Source organism: Amia ocellicauda, chromosome 19, assembly GCF_036373705.1.
Source record: "Amia ocellicauda isolate fAmiCal2 chromosome 19, fAmiCal2.hap1, whole genome shotgun sequence".
Taxonomy (NCBI): Eukaryota; Metazoa; Chordata; class Actinopteri; order Amiiformes; family Amiidae; genus Amia; species Amia ocellicauda.
This window is the reverse complement of record NC_089868.1, coordinates 15,126,136-15,149,639: the sequence shown is the minus strand read 5'-3', so window position 1 is coordinate 15,149,639 and position 23,504 is coordinate 15,126,136. Positions and strand designations below refer to the sequence as shown.

At 41.4% G+C, this 23,504-nt stretch overlaps 1 protein-coding gene across 5 annotated transcripts; it reads right to left on the bottom strand.

Annotated features, from left to right (window-relative positions):
• Nucleotides 1–6,303: 6,303 nt before the first annotated feature.
• On the bottom strand, nt 6,304–22,379 carry kdm4aa (lysine (K)-specific demethylase 4A, genome duplicate a). Of its 5 annotated transcripts, none has more exons than XM_066691761.1 (22): nt 22,234–22,379; nt 19,518–19,683; nt 18,805–18,980; nt 18,163–18,277; nt 17,762–17,955; nt 17,610–17,659; nt 17,407–17,510; nt 17,181–17,318; nt 16,551–16,804; nt 16,194–16,387; nt 15,771–16,108; nt 13,960–14,062; nt 13,669–13,850; nt 13,013–13,211; nt 12,569–12,645; nt 12,188–12,243; nt 11,667–11,775; nt 10,861–11,049; nt 10,428–10,598; nt 10,196–10,315; nt 9,987–10,079; nt 6,304–8,231 (listed from the first exon to the last, which is right to left on the bottom strand). In XM_066691761.1, the coding sequence occupies exons 2-22, from the start codon at nt 19,653–19,655 to the stop codon at nt 8,091–8,093; spliced, it is 3,141 nt and encodes a 1,046-aa protein (XP_066547858.1). In that variant the 5' UTR covers nt 19,656–19,683; nt 22,234–22,379; the 3' UTR covers nt 6,304–8,090. The 5 variants fall into 5 exon arrangements, with proteins under 5 accessions (XP_066547858.1, XP_066547857.1, XP_066547861.1 ...); XM_066691760.1 differs by lacking the exon at nt 22,234–22,379 and adding an exon at nt 21,070–21,179; XM_066691764.1 differs by lacking the exon at nt 22,234–22,379 and adding an exon at nt 21,070–21,179 and having other exon boundaries at nt 16,008–16,108.
• Nucleotides 22,380–23,504: the final 1,125 nt, after the last annotated feature.

Below are 23,504 nucleotides of genomic sequence, written 5' to 3'. Positions count from 1 at the left end.
TGAAAGTGACAGTGACTAAGATTGTGCTGCTTTACAAAATAATAAAATAATAATAGTAACTAATATCACAAAGGATTAATATGTCCACCTCTATGTGGTGATTACATAAAAGCATGAAAAGGTAAACATAATACTAAAACTAATTTAGCTCAGCCCAGCTACAACAATCGGAAGATGATGCAGATGGAAGTGTATCCTCTAATTTCTGTTTTAAATGTCTTGCCAGATAAGGGCATATGTATGGAAGCCTATTAGTACCCCAGAGGGAAAAAAAAGCGTTATTATGAGATAAGTATGCTTAGGAGGAGGTCAGAGAGGGATAGACGGGAGGAGAAAGGAGTTTGAGAAGGTTCAAATGAGAGAAGAGGTGGCAGTTTTAGGTTTCCACAGGTCTTGTTTTAGGAAAATGTTGCAGTTAACTTTTTTGAAGATCTAGTAGTTCCATGATTTAGTGACTCAGTTATTTTTGGAAAGTCATGTCTTTAAACACAGGTGTATTAATATGTAAGGGACAGATACTGTGCATTTTTAATTGTTCATCCATTTGTATTGAACAGCATAAGATCTACATAAGAAGAAGATAAGAAAGTGTACAAATAATCCATCTACTTACATCTACAGCTTCCAATTTGAGGATCAGTCTTTGCCGTGGAACCTTATCAAAAGCTTTTTGTAAATCTAAGTATATCATATAATATGCTTTCACATGAACTACAGCTGCAGTTGCATGTTCAAAATTTGAATAAATTAATAAGACATGATCTGCCTCATCTAAACCCATGTTGACTATCTCCAAGAATATGGTTTTCATTAAGAAGTTTCTCTATTTTCTGTCTAATGTTTTTTGGTCCAAAGTTTTGGTACAAATTTCTCCTGGGCCTCTAGTAGTATATTCTCAATCTGGAAAACCAAAAAAAAAAAAAATTAAAAGTAAAGATCAGCACACATAGTAAAACCAGTGTAGTCACAGTAAAAAGTATGTTTTGAAATATTTAAGTTACCCTAAAACAGTAGGACTGATTTTCATGGCCAGTATCCCTGCTAACACACAATGTTGTGTGTTAGCTGGGTATTTGGTGCTTCAGCTTTAGATAAGTAATGTATCCCTCTGAAAAGAATGTGTAAATGTGTAAAAGTCCAGACATAGTGCTTTGTAAGATGTTTATTTATTTTTTACCAGAAAGTATGTATAAAGCATTCATGTATAAAACTTCTTGTTTTTTCGACAATACAAGTGTAATCTCTTCAGGTTTCTTTGCAAAGTCGGCTCAGAATTATGCTGTGATAATGAACAAAAAAAGACAAAATGTCTTCCTGCCCTTACCCCAGTTGAAAATACGTCTTGAAATGTCATTAGCTGCCTTTTAGGAGTACTTGCAAAACCAGGACAGGAGAAAGTGGGCTATCATCAACTTATTTAATCTTTGAAAATGTTTAAAATACATTATGTTTGTATAATGTTTTTTTGAATACAACAGACAAATTGCCACTGGCATTTAACCCCAACCTCATAAAAACAAGACCACGTCCACTGTGCATGCTGCAAATCCTGCTATGTTAAATCTGACTAGTCTCAGTGTTTCATACATTTAATTTACATTAGGTACATTAGGTATTTTGCACATTATTATTAAATCTGAATATAGCTTACCATGCTGTACTGCAGTTCCTCATCCAACTTCCAAGGCGAAGGTTCTGCTGATCTGAATCTGGAAGCATAGCCTACTTATTATTGCAAAATTACGCAATATTATCTCATAACGCAATAATTATTGCAAAATTATGCAATATTAATCCATTACAACGCAATTTTGTTTTTCTCTGTGGTGCTAATAGGCTTTCACACATATGCTAAGGACAAAATAATAACAACAGTCACAACACTTTTTCACATTAAGACTTGAATTCATATTGTAACTGATTGTTATCTAGGGTGAGATACTTTTCTACACAAATTTGAACACTGATGTCTACATTTTTTAACACAAATGGCATCATACAAATGTACTGTATTACAAATAACCTTGTCTGTCCACAAATTAAACCTATTAGATGCTTGTGACGAGTAAAGATGCATCCATTAGGAAATGTTTAACACCCACTTCAGAGAAGATACAGTTTCAAATATGATCCCAAATGATTCAGTTTTTAAATTAGAAAAATTATATATTAACACTTTACACTCAGCCCCATTTTCACCTGGTTGTAACTTCTCAGATTCACAAGTGTTTAATATGGACATTATAAGGAGTACAGGTATATGACACCTATCAAATGAAACTAGACATCTTGTGCTATAATATTCTGCATTGATCATGATTAGACAAACTAAAATGCATTTCCTCCATTAAAGTCTATGTGAAATCTTTTTTCTTTTTTTAATTTTATGTTGAAATGCCACTCAAAATTAAATTTGTAGAAGGTGAAAATAGCATAAGAAATAAGGTAATAATGTGCATTTGAAAGCACCAAGCCTAGGCAGAAAAGTGTAGAGAACATTTGTGCAAAATATACATGCAAAAGGGCCAGTTTTCCATTATAAGGGCCACAAGCATGTGGGACCACTCAGCTGAAAGCATACAAACTCCAGAACCAGTTTCTGCATTGTCAATCTTGATTAGACACACTACACTCACCTAAAGGATTATTAGGAACACCTGTTCAATTTCTCATTAATGCAATTATCTAACCAACCAATCACATGGCAGTTGCTTCAATGCATTTAGGGGTGTGATCCTGGTCAAGACAATCTCCTGAACTCCAAACTGAATGTCTGAATGGGAAAGAAAGGTGATTTAAGCAATTTTGAGTGTGGCATGGTTGTTGGTGCCAGACGGGCCGGTCTGAGTATTTCACAATCTGCTCAGTTACTGGGATTTTCACGCACAACCATTTCTAGGGTTTACAAAGAATGGTGTGAAAAGGGAAAAACATCCAGTATGCGGCAGTCCTGTGGGCGAAAATGCCTTGTTGATGCTAGAGGTCAGAGGAGAATGGGCTGACTGATTCAAGCTGATAGAAGAGCAACTTTGACTGAACTAACCACTCGTTACAACCGAGGTATGCAGCAAAGCATTTGTGAATCCACAACACGTACAACCTTGAGGCGGATGGGCTACAACAGCAGAAGACCCCACCGGGTACCACTCATCTCCACTACAAATAGGAAAAAGAGGCTACAATTTGCACAAGCTCACCAAAATTGGACAGTTGAAGACTGGAAAAATGTTGCCTGGTCTGATGAGTCTCGATTTCTGTTGAGACATTCAGATGGTAGAGTCAGAATTTGGCGTAAACAGAATGAGAACATGGATCCATCATGCCTTGTTACCACTGTGCAGGCTGGTGGTGGTGGTGTAATGGTGTGGGGGATGTTTTCTTGGCACACTTTAGGCCCCTTAGTGCCAATTGGGCATCGTTTAAATGCCACGGCCTACCTGAGCATTGTTTCTGACCATGTCCATCCCTTTATGACCACCATGTACCCATCCTCTGATGGCTACTTCCAGCAGGATAATGCACCATGTCACAAAGGTCAAATCATTTCAAATTGGTTTCTTGAACATGACAATGAGTTCACTGTACTAAACTGGCCCCCACAGTCACCAGATCTCAACCCAATAGAGCATCTTTGGGATGTGGTGGAACGGGAGCTTCGTGCCCTGGATGTGCATCCCACAAATCTCCATCAACTGCAAGATGCTATCCTATCAATATGGGCCAACATTTGTAAAGAATGCTTTCAGCACCTTGTTGAATCAATGCCACGTAGAATTAAGGCAGTTCTGAAGGCGAAAGGGGGTCAAACACAGTATTAGTATGGTGTTCCTAATAATCCTTTAGGTGAGTGTATATTGCAATACAATATATATATTGAAATCAATAGGGCTGAGTGTAAAAAGATCAACCATTTCGAATGAAGAGAGAAATCAGAATTGCAACTGAATCACAACACAATAACTCTTAAGGTCTATAACTACAATACATTTTAATATAGAGCATATTGGTGGACAGTCTGAAGTGCCATTACATATAGGCAGTTTGTAGACAAATGATTGAATATAATCAGGTCCCCCTAATAAGATATTTTCAGTTTATTTGAAGCCAATACATTTTGTTCTCAAGTAGGCATGAAGAGCCAACCATTAGAAAATGTTTAACTTTTCTTTACACTATGCCTAGTGTAAGCAAAGATCTTCTTGGTCTTGATGCTTTTCCATCTTTCCACTTGAATAGCTGGCATTGCCACATGTTGGCTCAGTCTCTACACCAATGCAAATTCTCAGCAACAAACAGATGCTGCCAAAGCTCAAGAACAGTAGAATTTTGTTTGCAAGACGTGTTGCTCAGCTAAAGCCCTGTAAAGACTCCCAAGACTGGCAAGCGTGCCTGCAACACTTTCTGTGACTCGGCTGTTCAATATGATTTTAGCTCCTTTTAATACTTCCGAGAGTGTAACCTTCACCACAATGTTAGTTCGATGTTTGGGGAAGTGATGTTTAAACTTCTACTGGGTAGTAGAAAAGCCCACAGGTACAAGAGCACAGGATTGGTATTCCCCGTGGCAGCATGGGTAATAATAAGATTGTGTTGTAAATCAATGGTTACATTTTTAAGTGTTAGTGGAGATAGAATTTAACTGGAAAAATGTGATGCTTTATTACACACTCCTACTAACACACGAATACATAGAAACTAATCATTTTAGGGACTGTGACATTCCCCCTTTAAGAGATGAGCTGCATAATCCTCAACAACCCCCAACCTGAGCCAACTTCAAAATTTCAAGCTAGACCCATACTGATCCACACTGGACTGAGCCAAGTCAGTAGAAAAGCAAACCTAATTTTAATGAAAGCCTTACTTCACTGGGAAATCTAACTAACCCTAGCCTGGACCAAGGTGTAACAAAGATTTCATTATGGAGATAATTTAGGTGAAGTACTCAAAACACCTAAATGTAACAGTTAGAGGAACCCTGCCTCTGTAGCCATATTATTTAGTTTGCCAAATTTTCATTTCATATAGATAAAGCAATAAGCCTAATGTAAGATATTATTTGTTAGAATGTATTTTTATATGGGAGATATCTTGCTGTCCGGTTTGATACAGGAAACCGACATCTCCCTCTTTTTGCCTAAGAGGAAGAGCAGCAGGAAGAGAGAGACAGAGAGACACCTGCTGCCGACCTGACCAGACTGACCTAAGATGCCCTCCTGCTCTTCCTCTTCTTCTTTTCTCTTTGTCCATTCCTTTTGTTATAAGGTTTCTCTTTAACCAATCACATTTTGCCAACATCACACCATATTTCCATATTGCAGTAGGAAACTTAACCGTTTAGCCTCTTTGAGGTGTTTGGCCTTGTACTCTCATCTCTAATTTAACTGCTAGCAGGCCCCTCCAAATCTAAGGAATTGGGCAAAAATAGGGAGATGTTGGTTTCCTGTACCAAACCAGACGGCAAAATATTTCCCATAGAAAAATACATTCTAACAAATAATCTTACACAAACACCTACATAATATTTCGAAAAATGCTTCTGACCTGTGAAAGCTGCAGTGTCAGAAGGAGAGACGTTAGTGTGTACCATCAGTAAGTTACCTGTCCCTAGTTAAAACTAACCAAATGTTTGTAATTTCAGGTGTGCTGTGGACACGATTCATACCAGAACACAGCTCTGATCATTACGACAAACTCCATTTTTGTTTTAAGGTAGGCGTGACGTACGCTTGAACAGGTTAGAAACCACTAAAATACATATTAAGAACACGCAGTGCAAACACAAATATTATTCAAGCCTGAAGGACTAAATGCAAATAAATGCAAATACAAGAAAAAACAAGAAGCGATTCCTCCATCCTTATCTATTAACAAACCATATTAAAACAAAAACATGTTTGGGAGAGATTTGACATGTGTAAGCGAGTGCATTTTATATAATGCATTTACAACAAGCAGCAGCACACAAAATGCCGAGTTATTTTCAGAGCTTAAAGACTTAATGTGATTTATGCCTCGATGAACATTTCTTCCAAATGGATACCTTTCCGTGTCTAGATTCACTTAGTTATGAATTGGCAACTGGATTCAGTGATCTCTCCCTGGTTACACTTAATACAAACAGTTAACATATTATTGCAATATACTTAAATGATTTGAAATGCTAAGATGAAGTTGCTTACTAATTATGCAATACCAATATGTTAAATGTCTGTTGTTGTACACTGTATAGTAATCCTGATGTTACACTTCTGTGGAGGGAGCCAAGAGGGGCGGGGAAGAAAGACAACCTGCAATGCATAGTTTAGCCCAAATCCTTTACTGGAATCCGTAATCTTTAACCAGATGTGTAACTGACCATGGCTGATCAGTTACACCATTGAAAAGCTTGGTGCCCATCTGGTGACAAGCACTGCAGAAGGGGCGCCGTTTAACATGGTTTAATACACGTTGTAAAAATGCTGACAATACTGCTTTTGGTGAAAAGGGTGAGTTACAATAATGGGATCCTTTAGATTAGACAGTTTACACATTAAATAATCTACATACAATTCTATTCAAAAACAATCAATCACACAGTAGGTCTACAAGATAATGTAACTAACTGAGGGAAAAATGGACAAAAAGGTTTCATAGGATAGAAAAACACACAAGTCAAATTTTATGATTTTTTCCCCCCACCTCAAATCACAGCCCCAAATATTTCAAGTGGTCAATATAACGTCTGACTTTTCAATCATTTGTTGTATAAATATATAATCCACATTTGATTTGTGCTCAATTACACCTCTTTGGATTGCTTCTGTAAGTACTGCTCTGGTACAGCAATCAGCAATTAAAGACACAGATTCCGATTCCATTCTTGAGTCTTGATGCAGCTCAGAAATAAAGGCTTATCAATTGACCATTCATGTGAAGTATTTCTTCTAAGTGCATCTGAGTTTAACAATAGCTTTTCTAGCCCAGGCAGAGATGCCCATATTCCTTAATGGAGAACTTGGTAAGAAACAAATATACAACATTATAAACATAAAACAAACAAAACCCTCTCAAATAACAAATATATATTTATATATATTTACATCTTGGGTTTTTAACAAGATTGTAACTGCAGCAAGCTAGTTAAAAAAAAAAAAAAGTTCTCAAATCCATTAACATAAATTAGAGTAACTTAACTCAATGCTTTAAATGTACAGGTTCGAACCAAAAAGGAAGGTCACTGGGGCCATAACTAAGGCTGGGCTTTTTCAAACCAAGCTTAAGCAAAAACAGAAAATGTACATTATCAGCTTTGAAGCACCAGCAACAAGTGCAGCCTACGAATAAAATGGAAAACAAATAGTTTTAAAAAACTCAAAATAAAATAAACATTCAATATGTTTTTTGCACAAGAATCAGCACAGTTTGATTATGCAATCAATTGATTTATTTCAAGGCTGTTGTATGAAAGCACCGTCCAATTTCCATTAAAACACCAAAGAAAAGAAAAACTGAAATGTAATGCTTGGGATAAAGTTAATGGCAATCAATTAATCGTAGCTTGTGAACTCAGTCAACTAGTTTAGATCTGCATAGAGAACAAGCTTTTGGTTAAAATGGCACTTGTTGTTTCACCAAATATTGGCAGAAGCAGCACCCCTGAAGAAGGTAACTAATCAGATTCATCAGCATGCGACATCTTGTACTGTAGAATAAGAAAAGGATCCTGCCGTAAGAAGGTCTACAGAGGCCAAACCACCCCGTATTGGCCATGAAAGGAAACGCATCGTGTACAATAGGCCCCGTCACCGCAGAGGTGTCCACATCTTGGATGTCAAAAAAAGAAAATGAAAAAAAAAAAAACCTGATATTCCTGTCAAGTCAACTGTTCATAAAAAAAATCATGATGCTTTTTGTCTTTAATGCAGGCCAACAGTATTGTACTGTTATGCTTTCCAGAACATCCTTTTTTCTGCCCCAGTTTTTTTAAATAAGAGTTTAAACACAAAGTCATTAAATAACTTAAGGTTTAAGGGGCAATTATCCCGAGCATCATGGCTGGCAGGTCCCCAGTATGAGCAGGTGGGTTTTGGCGAGAGCATGGTGGGGGGTTACTCCATGATTGCTCTGTAGACCACGGGCTCAATGTAGTCGCCCCGGTACCGGGAGTTTATCACCCGCTGTCTCTTGGACTCCTGTTTCACCTCCTTCTCTGTGAAGATGCCATCGAAACGCATGTCTGACGCCACCGACTGGAGAAAGGACAAAGACAAACCATTGGCATTACTGGCTGCTTTCACAGGCCTTGATTAACACTAGTCTACTCTACCTAAAATAACCATGGGTAGTCCATGCCTGGTGCCAAAGTGGATCTGGGAAACCAGCACTATATCTTCACCAGGTAAAATAAATTTCTTCAATACCACACTTAATTTGCTTAATAATTCCTTTTTAAATATACATGTTATGAAGCTAACAAATGGTTGTTGCTGCCTTTCATTTTAGTGACAAGTCCCCACAGCCTTCTGGCTTCACACATCAGACACCATGACATCAGCACTCAGTACTGGGGAAATGAGATGAAACAAAATACAAATTTATACTGAATATGTACTTTCTTGTTTGTAAATGTCATGTCCAAATCTGTGTTTTGATTCTAATAAATATGTATTTTGTATTAATGTAATAGAGCACTCATACTTATTGTATGTTATTGTAATTAAATGTATTAGATACTGTATCCAAAACAGAAAAAAAAGAGGGTTCATGTTGCAGGACATGAACAAAGGGTAACAAGGCTAACTTACCAGTACACAAAATATAAATACAAATGTGTAACTATTTTCATGCATTTGCTGGGCAACTATTTAATATTAATACAATAACATCAAAACACTAGATCTGTGAAAAAGAGCAACTCCATGTATACATGTTACATGACTATGATTTGAGAAGAACAGAATCTGAGGTAAGAAATAAGACAGAAAATATGTATTTAATATTTAATGAATGACTTTTTCCAATTTACCACAGTTTTATGTGTAAGAGACAGTAGCCGTAAGCAGCGGGAAAGCTGTCGCTTCTCTGGCTCGCCTCTCCTGTCCAACATCCTATCGGCTGTTCAGGGTTCCCTGCGATGTCATAGATGTGGTCATGTGACTCCTTCTTGCTCTCTGATTGGATGCTTGTCCAGGGCCATTTCACTCAATTTCATGAAAATAGGGCTGGGCTCTATTACTTGAAATCACATGAAATTGGATTTCGTCCAATTTCACTGTGAAATTTTGAGGATATCGTGGATTCCATTTGAATTAAATGCAATTGGATTTCATGGAAATGTCAGTGTATCGTGGCCTTAAGAATCCACATTTTCATACTGTACAGTCACAATGTACGTTTGTGTATCAAGTAAAGAAAGGACATACAGCATTTGGCCAAATAACTCCTATTGAATATTTCAATATTTAAAGTATTTACAGGTTATAAAGTTGAAAAACAAAACATGACTCAAGTTGAATTTGGTGCCATCAGTCTGTTGTTAAAAGATTTGTTGTAACATCGAAAACGATTGGTACATATACATATTACTACTACAATGTATACAAGGTGACGTGCAGAATTAATTAATAGTTAGAAATACAAACTAAAAATACCATAGAACTTTTATTTATTTATTTTTTTCCAATCCGATTTCATGCAAATGTCAGCGTATCGCGGCCTGTAGGTGATAACGCGAAAGTGAAGAGTGTGTGCTGGCTGAAAGGTGCTAAAAAAAAAAAAAAAAAAAAAATGTAATCCGTTCCTATGATGTGTGTTTCTCGAAGCCTCTTATACAAACACTGTGTAATTTCAATGTTTTAAAAACTATATATAAATTCTTTAAACTGACTGTTGTAATGTGTTCAAGGGCTGATTCAATTTTTCACCCTGAATTCCACGATTCCATCAGTGTTCTGCGCAATGCAGATCTCATGGTCCTACACAACACTGCGAGAGCGGCTGCTTACCAGCCTTGACTTGACTCTCTTTGGCAGCTCTTCATCCAGGGTGTACACATCGTCCCTCTTGGCTGGCAGCTGAGAGCCGTCCTCAAACTCCACCTAAAGCACAGGGAAGACAAATTGATATTTTTAAAGAAAACACTTTTAAATGTTATATTCCAGTTATTGGCGAAATCCACACCTGTCAAAATCTCATCATGGCCGCTCCTCCTTACCTGATACATCTGGATGATGTGTGCAGCCACAAACTTGGCTCCATAGACCAAGCCATCTGTCCACCGCACCTGCACCACCTCCCCGTCCCCAGGGGGCCCCAGCTGCACACAGTCCCGGCTCTGGAGCGCAGAAAGAGGAATTAGAGCTTCTACAGATCTCACAGTAATTAAACCAGCACTCTTTAAAAAAAAGAAGAACTCTGAATTCAATGAGTGGCATCATTTCATTTACCACAATGTCTTCTGGAAAGAGGTTGTCGCTGAAAGAGCCATCATCGAAATTGACCTCGTAGAAAGTCTCCTTGGTCAGCCTCACCACCTCCGACTGGTAGTAGCGTCCGTTTTTGTGCTTGCAGATCACCTTCTGTCCCACGGAGAGCTCACGCATGGATGCCTTATTGCGCTGTCGAGAGAGAGCGAGCGAGTGTGTAAGTGCGTTGTCCTGCCCTGGGCGTCAGGACTCAAGGGGTTAAATAATTCATGGATGTCTTATGTAGCACCCGTAGACTCGGAGTGTTTCTGCTTTAAATAAAATGACGTTAGAACTGTCACCAGGTTGTGTGAAACGCCATCTACAATCTAAAGGAAATATTCTCCACTTCATGCAAGGTTAACCAAGCTTCAAATGTCTTGCTTTTTGACCCCAGTCCGCGCTCAGTCTGTACCTCTGTGTGGATGGGGCCTTTGTGGCGATAGCAGGTGATGAAGACGACGAAGGGCCAGTCGTCGGGCTGCATGAGGACCCCGGCTGCCTGGGCACAGGTGGCGTGGAAGGAAGTGGGGCAGCGACCGTGCGAGCACTGGACACAGCACCCTGCGGCCCTCTTCATCCGCTTCTTACAGTAGAAGCATTTCTGCACAAAATGGGAGTCATAGGGACAGAAACATGAGCTCACGCCAGCAAGACAGCACAGATGATCTGCCAAAATAACCCAGATTGTCTCAAACAAGTCTTAAAATCAAAGAACCACAGACTCCAAGAATACAGTTTCTGTCATTCTGTTCCTAAACATCCATCTTAGATCTGCAGATCTTAGAAGTCTAATATTGTCCACAGTGGGAACATGCGTGACAATATATGCTATAATGAAGGGTTCATTCTGAAACTTTATTCTTAAGAAAAATAAAGCAAGATAACAGTGTACAAGTGTTCATTCCTTATTACTGATGGACATTTATCCATAATACTGTGATTTATAGTTCATTCAATCACTAAAATGGATTCTTTGGAATACTCCTTATCTTATAAAGTGTTTACAATACTGAGAATGACAGCAGGCAGGGAAAGCTTTGTGTGATAGATGTGTGTACTGGCCCTGTTCCCACCTGAATAAACCAAACTGTAAAACACTTATAATAGCAGTGCATTCAAACTACCTACAAATCACACCGAGAGAAGTCTAACTAGTGAACACCACAATCCAAATCTATCTTCCTGGATTGTAAAAGGCAGGAATCCCAGTTTACTCACCAGCTTGAACCTTTGCAATGGTATCCCACTGAGATCGACAGGGCTACGCTCGGCAATGTTCACAAACCGGGCTTCCAACACGGCTACTGCACACAGGACATGCACCCACCTGAACTCGAGAGAAACAAACGGCTGTAAGGAGCTGGCACGGGTAAGTAAAAGTCCACATACCTTGAAATTATGCAAGTATGCATCTTAAATAAGGAACAAAAAAAATCCTTTAAATACACTGGCTTCACTGGGACAGCTTGAAAGAGCTGCCAACATGAAAAACTGGTGCACAGGACTTTCTTTAAAAGGGAACATTGTGCCCATGTTGTGACTGGAATACTGCCCTCCTAATCAGCACTGTAAAACAATATTGTATTCAGGACAATGAACTCTCCAAAGCCAGTGAAACGGACGTGTTCCCACACATCAAATACTTTGAGAAGCTTCGGCGATCAGAAATGTTCACTTCCCATCATGTGAACTGATGTTTTCACAAGCTTCATTAACCACACAGCAGCGAAAAGACTCACTTGTCATTGTTTGCTCTCTGCAAGGCTCCCCCTCTCAGCGAGCACAAACAGCAGTTCTGGAAAAAAACCAATTGCATGTTAGTTTGGTTACATTTTTTTAAGACCCTTGAAACACAGACCATATTCCAAAGCCATTATTCTCTCAAGAACAGATTATGCACCATTTATAAAAAGGCATTAAAATGAATGAATGAAAGGGAAAAGATGCCAAAACTATTAGAAAAACATTGATACTATGCCTCCTCCTAGTGGTTTAACTGATAAACAGTCTGATCTGTGTCTCTAGGATTATGAAAACCAAGTCACTTGCAATGCATTAACACATTCACAATGAAACTCCAGCACTGCTCAGCACATGAAAACCAGCATGTCAAGTCTCACCTCTGTCATGGCGTTGGCTTCACAGCGAGCGCACTTCCAATGGTCAGACACTTTCTCAGGAGCTACGCCATAACAGCCTGCAAAGGACGTCAACAGATCAGTTATTTCAAGAAGCATGACTACATGGTTTGAGCAAAATCATTGTTCCACACTCAAATTGCTGGTTACACATGAAACTACATGCTAATTAACTAAAGAGGTTGTGCAATAAGAATATATATATCCAAAACGCATGGCAGGCTAGCTAGTTTATATAAAAAAGCAATACTACCAAATTTACTCTAACTTTCATCCATCTACCTACTGACTTTCACACTCGTGTATAGGTGTATTTACAGACACCTTGATGAAAACCACCTTAACACATGGTTACACAAAAGAAGGATTCTATCCAAACTAGCAGGCTACAGAGAGGACATGGCTGTAAAGTGGCACTGTGCTTACTGGTGTGAACTCGCACACAGCACTGAGAGCAGCTGATGAGCAAACTGGTGCCGTCCTCCTCCAGATATGGGGCAGAGAAATGGACCTCCGAGTTGTCCTCCGTTGTGGTAAAACACATTTCTGGGATGAGGGGCTTTGTCTGGAGCTGCTCCCCGGTGGACTCCTTCTCAGGGCTTTGGTTACTGCTGCTGTACTCAGACTACACACAGACATGTATAAGCAGGTCTTCATTTCTGATGATTATATATATCATTATAATATTGAATCTCAAAGTGAGGCGATTGGATAGGGTCATAACTTCAGTGAAGAGCACATCCATATTCAATATATAAAGATACAGGATAATAAGGTCCTTATCCCTTATTTGTAAAGATCTAGTTTTGCACTTTCCTAATAAAACATGCCTTTCATTAGGTTTGTTTAAACGTGTCCATGGCATACTTAATGTCAAATCCTCTACAAAACAGAAATATCCCTATATACTGATATATATGGCCCCAAGTAACATGCAACTTCGAGTGTGTTGACCACGCTATAAGATGTGCGATACAAGAATGGCTTGTTGTCACCACAATGCACTGCAAAGACAAAGCAGCAGGTATAACAGTGCGCTCTAATGGAAGGATGATTGGGGATCTGTGGGCGGGTTTGTTTACCTGCTGGTACGTCTGGAACAGCATACAGACGGCGCAGTAGGGCGCCTGCTGCCCCATGGTCTGGTTGTACTCCCGCTCCGCCTGCAGGTTATGAGGCTTGTTGTGCCACAGCTGGGCAAGGGGCTTCGACCACAGCTCCGAATCCACCGCATCCTCGTCCGCAGTGCCCTGATCCTGCAGCTCTGTGGAGAGCAGGGGGAAAGTGTCAATGCTATCACCCCACTCAATCCACTCTTCCTCGTGCTCAGTTCATTAGATGCAACGTGTCGAGCAGTTCTGTTCTCCACTCACCCTCGTCACTGAAGCAGTCCTTAATGAGCGGATGGTGCCGAGGGAGCTTACTAAGAGGTTGCCGTTTGCTTTTCAGGTGTTTGATTTCAGTTTCTTCTACCACCTAGTAAAGATAAATAGAGTAAAACTTTTAAAATTAAAATACAAGGAATACTATTAGGAGACCAACAATACTGAAAAAATATAATTTCAATATTTTAATGCGGCAGGAAAAAAAAAAAAGTATAGTCTTTATGTACACTGCTCAAGAAAATTAAGGGAACACTTAAATCACACATCGGATCTCGAAGAACGAAATATATAAAAGATCAAAATCTTTACTGTACATTATGTAATTCGTTGAGAACAAAATGACGTAACAGTCAATGGAAACCAAAATCACCAACCGATTGAGGGCTGGATTCAAACTCACACCGAAAATCAAAGTAAACAATTGAAATCACAGGCTGTTCCAACTTGTGTGAATTTCATCATGGCAACTCGTAATGTGACTCAGTAGTGTGTATGGCCACCACGTGCCTGTATGCAGTCCCGACAATGTCTGGGCATGCTCCTGATGAGACGGCGGATGGTTTCCTGGGGGAGGAAATCTCCTACCAGACCTGGATCAGGGCATCAGTGAGCTCCAGGACAGTCTGTGGTGCTACTTGGCGGCGTCAGATGCACCGATACATAACGTCCCAAAGGTTCTCAATTGGATTCAGGTCTGGGGAACATGAGGGCCAGTCAATGGCATCAATGCCTTTGTCATCCAGGAACTGCTTACACACTCTGGCCACATGAGGCCGGGCATTGTCCTGCACCAGGAAGAACCCAGGGCCCACTGCACCAGCATAAGGTCTGACGATGGGTCTGAGGATTTCATCCCAGTACATCCCAGCAGTCAGGGTACCGTTGGCCAGCATGTGGAGGCCTGTGTGACCCTCCAAGGATATGCCTCCACAGACCACCACTGATTCACTGCCAAACCGGTCATGCTGGATGATGTTGCAGGCAGCATGACGTTCACCACGGCGTCTCCAGACTCTTTTATGCCTGTCACATGTGCTCAGTGTGAACCTGCTCTCATCCGTGAAGAAAAGTGGGCCCCAATGGCGGACCTGCCAATTCTGGTGTTCTCTGGCGAATGCCAATCAAGCTGCACGGTGCTGGGCTGTGAGCACAGGTCGCACTAGAGGCCCTCATGGAGTCTGTTTGTGACAGTTTGGTCAGAAACATGCACACCAGTAGCCCACTGGAGGTCATTTTGTAGGGCTCTGGCAGTACTCCTCCTGTTCCTCCTCGCACAAAGGAGCAGATACCGGTCCTGCTGCTGGGTTGATGCCCTTCTACGCCCCTGTCCAGCTCTCCTCGCGTAACAGCCCGTCTCTTGGTACCTCCTCCATGCTCGAGACTGTACTGGGAGACACAGCAAACCTTCTTGCGACAGCACGTATGGATGTGCCATCCTGGAGGAGCTGGACTACCTGTGCAACCTGAATGGGCTGCAGGTACCGCCTCATGCTACCAGTAGTGACAAGGACACTAGCAAAACACAAAACTAGAGAAGAATCAGTCAGGAAGGATAAGGAGAGAGCAATTGTCTGTGGCCACTACCTGCAAAACCATTCCCTTTTTGGGGGTTGTCTTGCAGTTGCCTCTCTATTGCACCGGTTGCCACTTTCATTTGCACCAAAACAGGTGACATTGATTCACAATCGCTTAGGGTTTCTAACTGGACCAATTGATATCCCTGAAGTTTAGCTGACTTGTTGTTATACTGCGATGATTACGTGTTCCCTTCATTTTTTTGAGCAGTGCATTTCACAAACCTGTCCATCCCCCAGCTCTACGGCCTCAACACGGGCCTTTTTCTCCCCGGCCAGGACCACATCTGCTGCGCTGTGGTCCTCCTTGGCATAGCTGTGCACCTGGAGCGCCTCAGCAGGGCTCAGAGTCCTCTGGAGAGCCAGGCTGCCCGGGTCAGAGGACGGGACGGACTGGGGAGCGGCACAGGAAAGGGGATCGCCACTGGGACCAGCCACGACCGGGCTCGGTGGACCGCCTACCACACGCTCCTCCTCTGGGGCTTCCCAGGTCCCACGCAGGAGGTGGGGTGTGGAGTCGGTGTGCTCAGTCTCTGCGGGATCAGCGCTCTCTGTAGAAGGCCCTGAACAGGAGGGAGAGCAAGAGCCTGTCAGTTCACAGACATACACTTTGAAAATTAAACTCAGTAATACAAATGAGGACATTACCACGATCGTGCAGGCTGGGCTTTTCACTGCACTCTGCTGCTAGCTGCTGGTCTAGAGGATTAGCCAGTTTGACTTTCTTATCGGACACCTCTTCTTCATAGCGTGTGTCCACCAACTCTTCCTTGGTGAGGACCTCTTCTGGGACCTCCAGACAAACCCGATGTCTCTTGGTGCCGATTCTCTGTTTGGAAAGGCTATTCAAGAAAAGAAACAGGTCCAGTAAAATAAGAGCAAGATCATGAAACACACCCTGCAGTATTATGGGATTCAGTGAATGCACAAAACAGAGAATTCAGAAAATCAAACTAACATATAACCCCAGAAAACACTACTGAAATGTATTTTTGCCACCAATACCTCTTCTTCTTCTTCTCCTCCTCCACCTCCTCCTCTTCCTCCTCGCTGTGCACGTCTTCATTGCAGTCTGTGTCCGAGTACGTCTCGAAGCCCCCCTTCCCCTCCTTCAGGAACTCGGCGGCTTCTGGCGTGGGTCTAGAGTGGTCGATGACCATGTTGTCCTTGCCTGCCTTCCACTGCTTGTAGCGGTCGGGCTGGAACTTGCGCACGAACACATCCATGGAGATCTTGACCATGTCCTTCCGACAGGAGCACTGCGGCACAGAGAGGAGCCCGACAATCACACAACGAATACCGTCACTGACTATCGGCAGGAGGGTTATTTGTCAGTTCAGGTCACACCTGTTTGTTTGCTCGTTTTGATAAGTGCCTTGGAGTTCATTGTTTGTCTATGCACTCTGTGCGCGCACACAGTGCATATCCAGCAGGCCAATATTTAACATGTCACTTTTATCTCCAATGTTTTACAACTTTGTCATGCAACAGATTATGTTCACAGAAGTAAAAACTGGCAGCTCAGAACATGAAGGCCCCAATAGGTAATCACCACTTGTATACAGTTCTGTGAATAAGAGTAAAGATTACACTAATGTAAATAAAGATCCAGACCAATCGCACACAATACCATACCAGTATCGCTTGTTTTCCGTACTCAATCCAACGCCGAGTGGCAAAGTTGGTGGACTCGGCACAATTGAAGCCGTGGTTGAACCCAGCATGATAGCCATAGGGGAATGTGACCATGAATTCCCCAGCTTCCTGAGTAATCTGGGTTGAAAGACAGTGACGCATAGGTTATATTTCTGCTTTAAATATTTGAAAGCAAATACATCTCTCTCTGGCAGATGATGAATACCTTTTCAAATGGGATGCCGTATTTCTTCAGAATGGATGGAGAGATCAGGGTCATTTTGTGTCTGAGGAAAGCCTCACAGTTCTGTGAACTTCCAGGGAAAAATCCTGTGGAATAATGCATGCGTTTACAATTTGTATCTTTATGTTTATGGTCTTCTCCTGAGAAAGGAATGCATCAAAATTGAAGTCTTTATGCAGACATACCTTTAGCAAGACGTTCCAGTCGCTTTCCGTGTTCTGGAGGGATACAATACCTGCAAGAAAAAAAATGACAGAAACGTGAAACTAACTGAAAAGTGCTCACCATAAAGCCATAATAATTTACTGGTAATATGCAATGCTAATATTCACTTTACCAGGACTTAGGTTCCCCAAAGTGCAGGTAGTTAATGCTGTATAGATCCATGTCTTCGGTGTGCCAGGCAAATGTGGTCTTCCACATGCCGAAGTACAGGTATGGGGTGTTTACTCCTTCAATGGTGATGCCGCTCTCCCTCTCCACTGTATCCAGGATGGTGTTCAGATGACCGATGTTCCACTCTGTGATGTCCTACAACCATCCAAGCACAAAAGACTTTACCAAGGGTCAAGAACAAGCTAAGTTTCCAGAGATATCGATTGCAAGCCACTGTATAGAATCCTCACTTGTAATGGGGAAAAAGGGGAATTCCATGAAATAGAGAAGAAAAACGTTTACCGTCACATAAAACACACAAGCAGCAAAACATGCTAAGCTTAAAAATAAAGAATAACTCACTTTATCATACAATGTGCCATTCACATCAGCTCCATAAATGGGTGGATTAAAGGTGAGGTTCTTCCAGTATTTTCTTTCAAGTTCCTCAAAATCTGCATAGCGTGGATTACAGAACCTGCAAAAACAGAAATGTCCTCACTTCTCTAGAACATCACAGGACAAATCTTTTCAGTATTTTAATGAAGGCCTTTCTTAACTAATCTATGCCCATTCTCTTATTGGGTGGGAACTCAATCATTCTGTAAACTTCACAAGTTTACAAGATTACAAGGCACTTAAGTCATTTTTCTTCAATGGCTTATTTATTTAATCGAGATAAAACAAGCATTTATCATATGATAGAAGAGGAGACAATGACAGACGAGATATTTAGGGGAAACAGCGGCCCACTATTTCCAGCTGCCTAGCATTAATAAAGTGTGGAGTACAAAGTTACCCTGTGCGTCTACTGTTTTGCCAACTACAGTTGCAAACACTTCAGCCATGGCAGACTACAAGAGCAATACACTGACTAAAATGCTTTTAAGTAGTCAGTCTCGTTTAACTCAATGAGAAATTGTAATCGATTTCTGAACCAATCAATGCAGTGTTGAAAGATGACCAAAGCAGTGCAGTGACAGTAAATCACAGGCGGCCGCTTACTTGTCGCTGTTCGCGATCTTGCGGAACTCGCGCACGGTCATCGGCTTCTTCTGGATGTTGTATTGTGTGAACAGACCGGACTGCCCCGTCACGACCTGCTGGATGGGAGCTGGTATTACCAGGCCATCAATGTCATCATAACATTTTCTAGGCTTCCAGTCCTTCGGTGGGACAACCTGAGGAAATCAAAGACATGGGTCAGATCAGTTGTTCTCACACAGGGAGGCACTGAGACGGACATGGGGTCCCATGAAACATGATCAACAACAATATCCTTTTCACACATTTGCACGCTTCTCACAAAGTGCTGAAAAAACTACAACAGACATAATTTAGATGAAAGGCACACCTTTACTAATCCATTCAAAAAGAGCTCCTTTAACCTAAGATGTCCGAGAGGCTCTGGGTCAGATGATGCCCATCTCAGATCACATTACAGAAGGAATACCTTTAGCGGTTCCAATTTTAGCCATGTGTACAGGTTCAAGCAACTCAAAACAACCACACCGCTCGGCATGACCAAAAAAACACTTGTCTCTACGGGCAAGGATGGGGACTGAGGTTTGAACACTACACTTCCATTTCCCTCTCCTCAGTGAGCCGTCTCTCACAAACTGATAGCTGTCATATGAGCAGTAAAAACATGCTTAATATTACCACAAAGACAGTACCTGATGCCAGAGCAAGTGTGTATCCACGGCCCGAGAGCTTACCTTTGCCAGACCGGCTCTGTGCGCTCCTTGAGATTCTATATATGCTATGTAGCGGCTGAAGTTTTTGAATTCCTCCTTGGTGGGGTAGAAGGTCATGATCCTGTTGCTGGGGTTCTGGGGTCCCGAGTCGGAAGCCATTCTTGCCAATTTGTGACGTTCTTCTGTTCTAAAGCAACCAAACAAAAACAAAATGCCATTAAAGCACATTCAAAAGGGAGAATGTAAAATGTCTGCAGTTCAGAAATTCACTGGTACCAATATATATTAAATATAGAGTGATAAACAATGTACATGTTAGGGTTACACACTGGATATTTAGTGCAATTAAACTGATTTAATATTGAAAAGCAGGCATTTTCTGCAATAATCATCTCATTTTAACAAAACAGACAATATATCCAACTTCCATTGACTACAAGTAATGCATTAATATTAAAAAAATACATTGACAATACATTATTATACTACTACTACCAAGACTGTCCTGAATAGCAGTTTAGTACTGACAAATGCAGACCTACCAGTCTAGTGCTTTCCCATCTCTAAGGGATTCAGTGCCTCTGCAGACTTTCCCAGGTTGCTCTCTGGCACACTCTACTGTACAGACCGTGGTACTGTCTTTCCTGTATCCCTGTGCATGTACACTAGATTTGTTCAACAATAAATGGGCGATACCCCCTTTTGTCTCTATGCACCCGAGCTACAGACAGGTGGAGCTGGCAACGTTGGGCTCTGCACGTAGCTGCCCAGCACCCCCAGCATGATGCTGCTGCATGAACTGACTGATGTCTTTCTGGTTGACGGATAAGCCGCTAACATTATTTTGCAATGCATAATACTGACTTTGTGCAAATGAAAACACTTATTCAGCTTTAACACTCTTTATACATGCTATTTGAGCAAGAACGGATACATGCATGCACCGTGATAAGACCTTCAATTATAAATTATATATATATATAAAATTGTAAGAGCAAAAGGTCTGCAATTATGAATAGCCAATCAATATTTGTAAGAGTACAGTATTTGGTTGCCGTCACTTTCCGTTTCAGACCGGTGCACAAGCCTATTTCAGTACTGTAACAGGAAAACGGGTCCTCCATAGGCACAACGCATTCCTTTATCCCAGCATTGTCCCCTATCACACGGCCCGCCCCCCGCCCCTGATTAGACCTCACTCCCGAGTGAAGCCACAGCTGCGCATCTGATTGGCTGCAGCGCCCGTCTATCTTGGAACCGTGCAGGCCCTGGGTCTATGAGAAATCTTAACACGGAAAATAAACTATACAGAACCACCGCTGCGGTTTTTTCGAGGACGTTTCCTTTATATTTGATTTATAATATAACGATTGCCACTACCCGTCGTTAGTTTATTTAGGTCTACACGCCGGCACGCACAGTGTTACAAACACTGCCATTACAAAATATGGCAGGGCGATAAGCTATAGCACTTACGGTTATCCATTTTCAGAAGGGTATAAAATTAAGAAAAACTACCCAGGAAACCTTTTGTGACCGTCTATTTTTAGGAGAACGCAGTCCACTCACTCACCGTAGCGGATACAAATCTTCAGAGGCTTTGGCACGTCTTCCGTCTCTGGATAAGCATGTAAATTTGGGTTTTTACTCCGAGGAAGAAGAAACGTCCTCCATTACTCCACTATGCGCAGGCGCAGTGTACATTTGTTTACCACGGTCGGGCTTGTCGTGCCCCGGCCTACCTTGAACCAATCAGGAGGCTTCGGTTAGCTGCTCCAGCCCGCCTTGAGCCAATCAGAAGGCTGGGTTAGCTGCTCCGGCATGCGTGCAGCCAATCAGAGGGCTCGATTAGCTCTGGCCTCGCCCAGGGACGCTGTATGTCGGAGGTGTTACACAGCAGCCCAGACATCCCATACACAGACTGTGCGGGGTGTCACTACAGGTATGGGTCCCCCTCTCAATACAAAATCGTACGACTCCCCAGCAAGGTGTTTAAACTACCCCGGCTGCCTCAAATAACAGCTGAATATTGTGCCACTGTTTATTATTTTACCCACGTACACTATGTGAATGGTTGAGTCCTGCTACCGCAAGGGCATGAAATTTAAATTTGGTTTCGCTAGTTAGTGTTATATACCTATACCGAGTGTATTCTCTCTTTATATTCACACTAGTTTCATAAATGCAAAACTTTATATATATATATATATATATATATATGTACAAAGCTAGCTGATTTATAAATGTACGTTGATTGCTGTATAAAGATCGGTAGTATTTGTTATTGTTACTATTATGAATGCTACATTAAACAGATCTTACAAATGCGTAAATAGCTAGGTCTTGCTGAAAATATTTGATTTCTACATGATTCTACATTATTTCTTTTTTAACTTCAATACTACTTTCAAACCACATTCTAGTTGTATTGCGAGGCTAGGACCAATGTCAGGGGGTCTTACAGTATTGGGTTAAACGCGTGATAAAATAGTTTTAAACACAACTGCTTGCTTAGTAAACGTACTAACATGATATGCATGGTTATTGTAGTAGAATAGCCATGCATGCCATGTTAACACCCATAACCGGAGTCAATCCGCTTCAGTATTGTAGATCTAGCGGTGACGCGGACGCTGATTTCTACGCACGACCTGTTGCGCAATGCTGTCACGCATTTCGTCATAGCGCCGCCGCAGGAAACCGTGTACAACCCAACTGCAGCCAAACCAGCGCTTACCTGATTTTGGTTTCCTCCTGTTCTTGTGTCGTCTCATATTGATTTAGTCTTCCCGAGCAGAGTTTTCTCTATTAAATACACAAATAAAGTAGTATAACTTGCGCTAACAGCGACTGCGCCGGCCCTCGCTGTAAGCAACCCTCACCGGAGCGGAACAACAGGGAATCCCCCAGAACACATACGCCCCGCCCACCACGAATCGACCAATAGCAGCAGGCGATACTGTGAAGTGATGCACCGCGTCATCAGCGCAAAACTCGCTCCTTTGCATGTTGTGTGCTGTACCATATACTTTCAGCCTAACATACCTAATCGTTATCATATACATGCTTTTTTGTAATAAAGACACCATATAATTGCAAACCAAGCAATGGCAAATAGGCTGTGTAACCAATCAATGGCGACATATACCGCAAGCAAAAAAAATACAGCATTCAAATGATCCAATTGACCCACATCACGTGAAATTGGACAATTGAGTATAAATATTCTTGACTGGCCGTTGACTTACTATCATAATCCATACTTCGTTAAAAAATAATAAAAATACATTTCGGCAGTGTAACAAGTCAAAATATTTACTATGTACTAAAACTTTACACTTGTTCTCAACAAGAACTTTAATTAAAACTATTACTTATATTATGTGGCCTATTTCTACACCTTACTACTATATATATATATAAACTATATATACTTCAGTTAAACACTACAGGCGTTTATTCCAAATAACTGCAATCAGCGTCAATTGACTGGCGATGAGTATTGGAAGTTTTGCAGTAGATATACAGCTCTGGAAAAAACGAAGAGACCACTGAGCATTGATTTCTGAACTTGGAGTGGTCTCTTCATTTTTTCCAGAGCTGTATGTATAATAATCGTATTACGCAGTGTCTTACTTGATACACCAGTTTCATTAGATTAGGCTGAAGATCTAGACATAAAGGCCGGGTAGCCAGGGGTGCCTTAAACAAGACTGACAGGTCAAGGCTGAGTAATGAAACTTTATGAGTGACCATGAAGAGAAAATGGTAAAAAATAGGTTTCTATGTTTGGTTTGATAATAGACCATCTACACTACATGTGTAACCATCCAATGCAATGCAAGAAAGATACACCGATCAGCCATAACATTATGACCACCTGTGTAGGTCCCCCTTTTGCTGCCAAAACAGCCCTGACCCGTCGAGGCATGGACTCCACTAGACCTCTGAAGGTGTGCTGTGGTGTCTGGCACCAAGACGTTAGCAGCAGATCCTTTAAGTCCTGTA